Raw genomic sequence first — 10,000 nt, forward strand, 5'->3', positions numbered from 1 at the left:
CTCTGTCTCTGTCTCTCTCTCTCTCTGTCTCTCTCCCACACTTCTGTGTCCTCTCATGATACGTCTGTCAATAAAGCATAAAATGTCTGGGGGAAAAAACATAAAGGAAGAGCTCTTATCTTTGTTTTTTTACCATTACATTTTTCAGAGACTTTATGACACCCCCCCCCCCCCCACACACACACACACACACACATACACACACACACACACACACACACACACACACACGACAGCTTTACGTTGATTGACAGCTGAAATTACAATTTTAATTTTAAAAACCAGACAGGTCAAACTTTTTACAGCGGGATTTTGGCCGGACTCTGTTCTCTCTCTCTCTCTCACTCTCTCCATATGTCGCTCACTCAAAGGAAAGCCAAGCTACCTTCAGGTACATTCAATGAAATTCAGCTTGGGGTGTGTAGTTTACCATGTAAGCTTCAGTCCCCCCACAGTAAATCCAGCGTGCGGCATTTTGTTGCATGTTCTTCTCTCTTCCTCTCCAGCTTTATGTTGATTGACAGCTGAAATCTAACATTTTTTAAACCAGACAGGTCAACCTTTTTACAGTGGGATTTTGGCTGACCTCTGTTCTCTCTCTCTCTCTCACTCTCTCTTAAGGTCTCTCGCCCACATGAAAGTGAGGCTTCCTTCAGGTGCATTCAGTACATTCAGCTTGGGGGGTGGTGGTTGCTTAAACCTGCACTAAACCTCTGGTGTCACTCCATATTTACTTGCTTTAGGGCAAGGTGTCACAATAGTCTACTGGAAATTTCTTCGACCCAGTAATGTTGTTTCCTAACTTTTATGATTGAAATGTCATATGTATGCCTAGTGAATGAAATTCGACTTGGTTGCTAAGAGTTGCATTTTGGGCAATTTGAGTAATTACCATAATGAGCTAATTAATCACCAAAACTGGAAATTAGCATGAATTATATAAATAGTGAGGCTGAAACTATGAAATTGTTATACTGTATTGTTGCTTTTAATCAATTTAGAAAGATGATGATCTAGAGTCTAAATTGATGTTTGGAAGTCCAGAAATTAATCTCCTGCCATAACTGAGTCTACTTAACTATTTCTAAATAGACTAAAAGCTAAAATATACAGTAGCCTTTTTCAGATTTTGACCTATAGCCATGCAGGCACTTCAAAAGTCCTACAGAGAGAAATGCAGTCATACAGAGAGAAATACAGCAACAGTGGAAGTGCCTTTGTGGTTCACTGTGCATGTCAGCTGCCTTTAGAGAGGGAGGTTGTGAGTTCTAACCTAGAATGTGCACAGACTGAACTTTCATCTGTTTTATTTGTTTTTATTTTTAAAGTTATTTGTATTTGAAGAAAAGTGGAAATAGGTGTAACAATCTTATTTTAGTTTTTATTACACTTCTAATTTATTTGAGGATATTAGAGCCAGCCACAAGACAGGGTGATGCTGTAATATGTCTCCTCCATCGGGAATCGAACCAATAATCCACCTGTCAGTTAGCGACAGTGACACAGCGACTCTTCCTGCTGAGCTATCAGCTGTCTGGAGCTCACCTTCAGAATTCTACACACTGTGTTCACACTGACAACAACACAGAGCATAAAGAGTGAGATAGGTTGGAATTGAACAGGTGAGCAGCTGTTTATCTGACTGAGCTAGAGTCAGAGACTGACTAGACTCCTACATCAGCTTATTTATATCAGTGTTCAAACTACTGATGATGATAAAAATAGCATCACTGGTGCTGCTTCAGGCAGGAATTGAACAAACAACCTTCGACCACCACAAAACATCCACATGTTTATCTGACTGAGCTATAACAAACTTGTAATGTTTTCATATTGTAGTGTTAAACATTGATCTGTCAAGTTCTTTACCAGACTTAAGAGCCTGAAAATCTTTAGTAAATATCCTGCAGTCTTTTTCTTTTTTTAAGATTATTTTTTGGGGGGCATTTCTGCCTTTATTTAGATAGGACAGTATAGGCAGACAGGAAAGGTGAGGATAGAGAGGTCAGAGGTCACGATCAGATACAGATCAGCACCTGCAGCTGGATTTAGTGTCTGGCTCAAGGACGCCTCAGCTCTCTAGACTAATAATAGATGTCCCGATGAATTCAATATCTGTCCTGATGAATTCAATATGTGATTTGTGCAGGGAGGACCAGTTTGCAGTTGTGTTTGAGTGCTGGGTGAGGGTAGAGACATAATTATGCCACCGTGGCCCTCTGTGGCCCTCAGTTCATCCCAGCCTTTTCAGCCGACATGTAGATCGCTGCATGGTGTGCCTGCCAGCAGCTTCTGGATGAAGCCATGATGTCGTTCGATGCTTCAAACCAGCGGGAGGTGAGACGACACAGATGAGGTGGGCTCCACTTCAAACCGTGTTGCAGACCACCAGCATGGTGCTGCACGAGTTCTCTGCAACTCAGCTGCAATGATCCCATTTGACATCGTCGAGAAGAAGGTTACAGCTGGGGCGTGGTTAGATATCTCACCGAATTATCTCGTAGCAGACTCGTACAGACACCAGAAAGAGTAGTTTGGCAGCTATAACGACGTCTCCAAGATGGAAATGGACCAAAAGAGGATTCAGATGCTTTTCCTTCTGCTTTTATATCAAAGTAAGTTACTCTAATCTGTGTCTTGTGGCAGCTTCAAAGTAGTATTTAGCCTATTGCTTTTTGGGCACCTGCAAATAAGTCTGGTTAATACAATGAAATGTCAATAAAACATGTGTTTTAATTACAACTTGGCAAATGATATTCTCTTTCTGCTCTTTTAGACATTACTTCAGGAGCTAATACAGGGGCACGGGTCACCAAAGAACAGACGGCTGTCGAAATCAAATGTGAGCCGCCGCCGCCGCAAGCCTCTCTTGTCATCTGGTTTCGAGTGGTGGACAATGGGATGGAATTCATTGCATCTTTCTCCACGGTCAGCGGCAATTTCAAGCTGGGTTCACCCTCCTACTACTCCATCTTCGATGGAGGAAAGATGTCAAAAAAGATCTTAGTGCTGAAGTCATTCGACAAAATCCGTGACAGTGGCACCTATAGTTGTGCATATTCTACCCAAAACAAACTGGTTTTTGGTCCAGTAACACGACTTGTTGGAGAAGGTGAGTGTGCTGGTACCATATCAGCTTTAACAGAACTTTTATAGGCTATCAGAAATCTGTTGTATAATGATGATGCATCTGATAAATGCATTTCAATAATAATTTGTATTACATTATTTTACCTTTCCTCTTCCTTTAGAACCCGTTAAAACGACGACAAAAGCACCACCAACCGCCAACACCAAGCTGAATCCCTCCACATCTACCAAGGCGTGTGACTGTACCAGCCAAGACAAGCAAGGTAGATGTACTTACTGTACATTAAGAGAGTATTAACACAGCAGCGGTTCCTATGTGGCTCTTCATAATATAGGCTCAGTGAGTCCTTATCAACTGAATATTTACCACTGATACAAGTTAAAATGTGATTTATGATTAAATTGAAATGAACACTACAGCATGTTTTGCAGGGGAGGAGACGAATCCTTCCATGTTGTGCAATGTCATCATATTGGGCTCGCTGGCTGGTGCCTGTGGCCTTCTTCTTCTGCTCCTCATCGTCACCATCTGCTACTGCAATCGTAAGTCTAACTTCCCCCATAGCTTATTAACAGAGCCTTTATGTAGGCCACTGTATGTCAAACCCTTAAAGATTAATCCACTCTACTTTGGCCTATCAAAATCCCCGGACAGTTTTTAATATTTGGAACCCTATTCTATTATTTTTTTCCTACATTCTATTATATCTCCTGCTTTCCATAGTTGAATCTGTTAAAAACATTTTTAGTAACAACACTGTTGATTTGCTGCAGGGATCAGGACACGCAGATGTCCACACCATTACAAAAGAAGGTATGTTTTCTGTCATTTGATTTCAGTGTTTTACAGACATAAACCAGCCATGGATGAAGTGTAATATTGTTTTCCTTATTGCCTTCATGTGCACTGAACTGACTCACTGAAATACTGTTTTATTAAACTAGTTGTTTGTTCTCCCATGCAGACCGCGGGCGATGGCGCCAGGAAAACAAGCGATGGCGATCTAACTGGTACACGTTCAGTGACCTTCTCTATCTAATACCATTCCCTTTCAAGTGGGGTCTTGGTGTTGTTATTAATGATGTTGTATTAGAAGATTATACAATTATTGATATTACTGAAATACATATCATCAATCAATGAACATCAAACATCATATTTACAGAAGTCATTAACTTAATGTCTATTGTAGAATATTTGCCCCCAAATTAAATTCTCATTATTTATTTAGATATGATATAAAGATTAAAAAAAAAAGTTTTAAACTTTAACGCATCAAATAGGCTGTTCCGGTTTAGAAATTTTTTGAAAATGGCCTAAACCACTGGAGCATTATGCATTAATTATACACAATATGCCCATAAATGTTAATAGTAATTGAAAATCGGTTTAGATCTGGTCACAGACTGACCAGATCTCCATCTTTCAAGAATGTAAAGGAAAGTTGATCTAAAATTTGGATAAAAGCCTTTTTACTTTTGCACGTATTTTAACCTTTTATTATTTGTACTATTTCTCTCTGCTTACATTCTGTTGACATAGTGCCGCTTCACTCACTCAAACTTTTTGTGATTTAGTTTGCGTCTCTTCTTGTGTGTATATCCACAATATATATTTTTTATACATTATATTTACTCTGTTAAGATTATGGGTCAAAGTTATTATGAAGTACTGAGAATTTTAGCTATCCGGATTTTTTTAATAACATTTTTGAAGATGCAAGCATCTATGGTTTTTAAATATTGAGTAACACATATAAAGTAATTGTTTTTTCCTTTTAAAAATGAATGTACAGGATTTTGTAATTAACCCCCACTGTCTGCAGATTTGTGAGCTATTGTAAATAAATAAAGATAATACAGTTCAGACAAGCAAGCCCTCGTAAGACTAAAATGATTTGTATTTGACCTTTATTTATATTTCTTCTTATTTTTTACACATCAAACCCACTCATTTGCATTATCATCAGTCATTCAGGGCCTTGGCATAAAAATATACGTTTTTAGATGTTTTTCGAGTTTGAGCAGAAGACATTTGCCACTCAGCGCTAAGCCCCCCAGAGTCAAAAGGAAGTGGTCTTCTACTATGCAGAGTGAAAAACCACCAAGTCTGGAGTAGAGAGAAAAATACTCATTGGAGATTCTTTTCTCTCCCTTTCATTTTAATACAACGCACAAATTACAATCAACTGCAATTCCCCTGCACCTTCGAGAAACCAAACGCCGTGTTCTTTCTTCTTCTGCAGTACATATATCACTATCTTCAGCATATATCCATACAGTATTTTGGCATTTCATATTAGGATCTTTTGACAAATCATCTCATCCGTGTTGAGAGTAAATTTGTCTTCCCTTCTTTTCGGCACAAATATAATCAAATAGAAGCCAGACTCTACATACAGCAACTACATACACAGTTCTAATTTTCAGACGTTATTTATTTAATTAGCATTCCCACATTTAAAAGATCTCTCTTATCTTTCGACTCACACCCGAACAAGTCTTGAAAAAAACAAATCTTGGGAAAGAAAGCTATATTGATTTCGACTTTACAGCTGAAAGCGATCGCCTTGTGGGACTGTGTAAATTATACAGTGTTGTCGTATAAAGAGCAAAAAAATACTTTTTTTTTTACAGTAGGCCTATACAAGGCGGTTCACAGAGCCTGTAACCACCGAGGTTCACTTGTAAGTGCACTTTTGGAAACCTATTGCTTTTTTTTCTTCCTACAAGGCCAAATACATACAAAAGACCCTTCTCTTGATAGATATTGCTCTACAGAAAGTAAATGGCATTTTTCAAGGAAGCTCTCAGATACAGAATCAAGCAGACCACATCCTGTAAATCCTTTTACACATCTTTTTAATATTGTAAACTAAAAGTGTTGCCATCAATATAAGCAAACTAAGCTGTACACTAGTGTCGTAATGGCATCTAACCACAGAACAATAGAAAACTTGGCTTCTCTGTGTACATGAAGATTGCACAAACATCCCGATCCTATACAGCCACTCCGTGCTCTGCTCCCACGCCAGCTGACAGCCGCTGCTGCTCCAACCGCCAGGCAACATCGTGACAATGTTGCGCCGTCGGAAAAACAGAGACCGCCAGCTGACGTTTGGCAGGCAGGACTGACGGGCCACGCCTTACATCCCTCACTCCACACAGCAACCGGCAACCTCCAACAAAAATACTGTACAACAAACCTTCCTCAAAATCCTTCTCTTTCTCCCTCTCGTCATTATCTGTCCATCACTCGCTCTATCTTCGTTCTCTCTCATTTTAACAATTCTTTCCCTTTATTTTCTCAAAGGACAGGAAGCAAACGCTCCCGATCCTCGGCTATGTGTGAAAGCAAGTCTGCACACAGAGCAGTGTGTGTGTGGGTGTGTGTGTGTGTGTGTGTGTGTGTGTGTGTTTGTGTGTGTGCGTGCGTGCGTGCGCGCACACGCGCGTTACGGTATCAACAGGTTTGTCTTTCATCCAGTATACATTCTCGACCATTTAGAAAAATAGATTCATCATCCAGAGAGCAGCTCCCTCAGTAACGCTTCCCTGTGGCTGGGAGGAGGAATTGCACCGAGAGCCTGCAACACAACACAACACATCACACCACACCAGCAGCAGCAGTCAGTGGAGAGGCTTGGAAGCGTGCCACATCATTCACCATCAGTTCAAAAGGTATTTTTCTCACTCGTGCACAAAAGAACGGAAACACTTCGTACCCGAGCGGTCTAGCTCTTGCCTCCCTTCTTTGTGGATGTTGGCACGACGTCTGAGCTCGGCTGAGCAGAGAGCTGGTCGAGGGCAGGTGGATCCTCTGCGTGGTGCTTCTGAAACACCAGGTCACAGTTAGACAAATAAGAGGAAGTAGAGGGAAAGAGATAGACTTAATGAAGTGCGCTCAATGGGTCAAATAAACAAGTCAGCGAAGCGGCGACAGCAGATGACATGAAGCGGCGTGCAGGCAGGAGCAGATGGGCTCCTGAGACAGACGGTTGGACTTTGCCAATGCATTTGTCCAGCAGCACATATTCAGCTTGCTTTATACGTCCCCATGCAGCAGGTCATTTACTTACTTTGGACTTTGACTTTGACTTGCTCTTGCCCTGTAACAAAGTAGACACCTTGGGTTAGGGTGGACAACTCCAGGGTGATCACTCACTCACACACATACAAATAGTGTAGTAGCCGTACTGTACCGCACTGCAGCTGCTACCATCACGTATGACTAATGTTCAATAGTATGTTAATTAGGCATAATGCTATTTGCACCTAACAGAATGTTATTATGTTTAATTATGTTTAAAGTATGTTCATGCCATTTGCACACATGTGCCACTGTCTGTGGCGTGTCTTACTGCTTTATTGCTTGTTGCCTCTTGCTTTTATTTATTTTTTATTTTATTTTTTGCACTATGTTGTAACGGAGTCTACAGCACAAGAATTTCACACGTGATACTTGTACTATGGAGTGACAATAAAAGTCTTGAATCTTGAATCTTGAATCACAGCTAGAGAGGGGACTTCCACACATGAGCCTAACGGCACCACAGAGGGCGCTATGCAACACTTTTTTTACCAAGTGTTGAATGAGAGGATCTGCTTCTATTCTCATCGTGCACAGATGTTGCTTTTACCTTTGGCTTGTCGCCCTTGGGTTTGAACTCTGGGTGGTCTGGGAGCAAGGTGCCGGCCAGGGAGTCCAGGACAGGACCTGCCATTGGCTGAGAGGGGAACACAATAACAGTTACAGGACCTGCCATTGGCTGAGAGGGGAACACAATAACAGTTACAGGACCTGCCATTGGCTGAGAGGGGAACACAATAACAGTTACAGGACCTGCCAAACCTTCACCAGCTCATAATGCATTCAGTTACTCATGCTGGAGGTAATAATATACCACATTTTCTTACAAATAAATGTCTGATATAACAGACTGATATAACAGAATAGTGATAGTGATTCAGCCCGTATAGTGACTGAAAGCCTTTATGTTTGCTGTTCAAAACAGTAAGGAAGCGATGCATTTTGCGTTTCTGGCAGCAACAAACAGTGGTATTTCTTTTGAATAAACAGAACAACTCTGTAAGTTAGCATGATCAGAGATAACCACATAAGAGCGCCGCCTGCAGACACTCAAACTTCATCAACAGAAAATCCAAGGAAAAAACACTCTTGAGTGTCGTTACTATTTAACTATTGAACAGCCATTGCTCTACCTTGAGCGGCTCCGAGTCCAGTACAGGAGGAACCAGCTGTGTTGTGGCTGTACAGGAAGCAGCTGGTGCAGCTGGCTTGGGAGGATCAGAGAAGTCACTGGACAGCAGGTCCAAGGCTGCTGTATCATCTATAGACTTCTACAGGGGAGAGAGAGAGAGAGGAGAAAGACCATCTCAATCACATTCTGACTGCATGTTATCGGTATGGGATGGCTTTAGACTCGTTTTATTTGACTGTGGTCTTCTTTAAGCGCCTTGAGATAACTCTTGTTATGATTCTGTGCTATATAAAAATAAAATTGATTGATTGATTGACTCTGCTATCTGTTGTCTCACCTTCTTGGGTACTTTTGCTGCTTTGGCCTTGGCTTCTTCTGCCATTGCCTGTAAAATAGAATGAACATAATTAGACATACAGTAAACCAACTCTGTACTGCATCAGCAAGCATGTACCAAGTACACTTCAAATGCACAGTTTCAAACAATATTGTATCACATAGCTCACCTGTAAGGGGATAAGGCACTTATGATGAGCCACTTATTATGGTAAAATAAGGCCTGAAAGTGTGACTCAAGACCCCCGCTTATCACAGCTACTCATTATAGACATTGATAATTTGAATACCAGCTGGTATTGTTTTCACCTCTGTGTGTGTCATCATGACATGTCATGACATGTCTGTGGACAGATTTGAGTCAGAAAATGGGCATGGTCCGAGCAAGGAAGCCCGAAGTGGGGGGGGGATAGCTAAAGTCATTTACAAGCTTCCGTCAAAAAATAGTTGAGCAGGACTAACTGCAGGAACCAAAGAGGAACCCAATTAACTCAAGAGTCTTCACTGTGACTTCTTCACTGTGGAGCGAGGTGAGATGTGAAACAGAACAACGCCTTGGAGTAGAGTTGAGTGACCTGTACCAATCATCTGTGTTGCCACAGAGAAGCTATTCATCTGGTACAGATGCAGAGGCCAGTCTACCTTGCGATCCTCCTCAGTGGGTCGATACTCTGGGGGCAGTGAGTCGTCCCTCTCTCCCATCTTGATCAGTCTCTCTTCAACCACCTTTTTCTCCTGCAACGACCACATAAGCGCACACACACACACACACATCAGGACAGCTGAGGCTGGAAGCTGAGCATGTTCTCTCCCCTCTCTTCTTCTGATGCTATTATGAAGCTATCCTCTCAGCGCTCTGTGGGCTACGGTACCTCCACGATGTCTTTGACAGGCATCGGGGCGGGTGCAGGGGTGGGAGTGATGTCCATCAGGGTGTCAGACAGAGCCTCGAGGGCATCGTCTGTTCCTGCCGGCTGCTCACACACACGCACGCACGCACGCACACACACACACACACACACACACACACACACACACACATGCAGGCACACACAGTTATGACTTAACTGTAGACAGTATTGTAGCCAGTGAAAGTAGTTGAAAATTCTTCAGCTGTGTGTGTGTGTGTCTGTCTGTGTGTGCGTGTGTGTGTGTTAGGGATGGGCGGGAGTCCTCGGGTACTCGAGTACTCGTTCATAACGTCAGTACTCGAGTAATGTTTCCGTTGTTCGGGTACTCGCCCCACCCCTTTAAAAATGGTATGCACACTGTGTGTCTGTGTGTGTGTGTGTGTGTGTGTGTGTGTGTCTGTCTGTATGTGTGTGTGTGTGTGTGTACCTCTGGGCAGGTGT

The 10,000-nt window shown here is 42.0% G+C and overlaps 2 protein-coding genes across 17 annotated transcripts in view; one reads left to right on the top strand and one right to left on the bottom strand.

Moving 5' to 3' along the window:
- Positions 1-2,543: 2,543 nt before the first annotated feature.
- On the top strand, positions 2,544-4,922 carry cd8a (CD8a molecule). The gene is made up of 6 exons (XM_083660685.1): positions 2,544-2,615; positions 2,777-3,112; positions 3,252-3,353; positions 3,523-3,633; positions 3,865-3,904; positions 4,056-4,922. Exons 1-6 carry the CDS (start codon positions 2,561-2,563, stop codon positions 4,096-4,098), a joined length of 687 nt encoding a protein of 228 aa, XP_083516811.1. The 5' UTR covers positions 2,544-2,560; the 3' UTR covers positions 4,099-4,922.
- A 74-nt stretch (positions 4,923-4,996) lies between these two features.
- cast (calpastatin) overlaps positions 4,997-10,000 on the bottom strand; it is a 46,972-nt gene continuing 41,968 nt past the window's right edge. For all 16 annotated transcript variants that reach the window (XM_083660831.1, XM_083660825.1, XM_083660834.1 and 13 more), the window contains 9 exons: positions 9,987-10,000; positions 9,521-9,622; positions 9,291-9,383; positions 8,650-8,697; positions 8,314-8,451; positions 7,731-7,817; positions 7,170-7,199; positions 6,816-6,923; positions 4,997-6,677 (listed from right to left, as the gene is read on the bottom strand). The exon at positions 9,987-10,000 is cut by the window's right edge and continues 94 nt beyond it. In XM_083660831.1, coding sequence (XP_083516957.1) covers positions 6,825-6,923; positions 7,170-7,199; positions 7,731-7,817; positions 8,314-8,451; positions 8,650-8,697; positions 9,291-9,383; positions 9,521-9,622; positions 9,987-10,000 — 611 coding nt within the window. In that variant the 3' untranslated portion in view covers positions 4,997-6,677; positions 6,816-6,824. The remainder of the gene's footprint in view (positions 6,678-6,815; positions 6,924-7,169; positions 7,200-7,730; positions 7,818-8,313; positions 8,452-8,649; positions 8,698-9,290; positions 9,384-9,520; positions 9,623-9,986) is intronic.

Source organism: Poromitra crassiceps (assembly GCF_964638095.1).
Source record: "Poromitra crassiceps genome assembly, chromosome: 25".
Taxonomy (NCBI): domain Eukaryota; kingdom Metazoa; phylum Chordata; class Actinopteri; order Beryciformes; family Melamphaidae; genus Poromitra; species Poromitra crassiceps.

Excerpts from the sequence above, each read along its gene's own strand:
- cd8a (XM_083660685.1), top strand. The coding sequence starts at position 2,561 with ATGGAAATGGACCAAAAGAGGATTCAGATGCTTTTCCTTCTGCTTTTA. Across the intron at positions 2,616-2,776 it reads CCTTCTGCTTTTATATCAAA|ACATTACTTCAGGAGCTAAT; the intron begins GTAAGTTACTCT and ends CTGCTCTTTTAG. Across the intron at positions 3,634-3,864 it reads CACCATCTGCTACTGCAATC|GGATCAGGACACGCAGATGT; the intron begins GTAAGTCTAACT and ends GATTTGCTGCAG.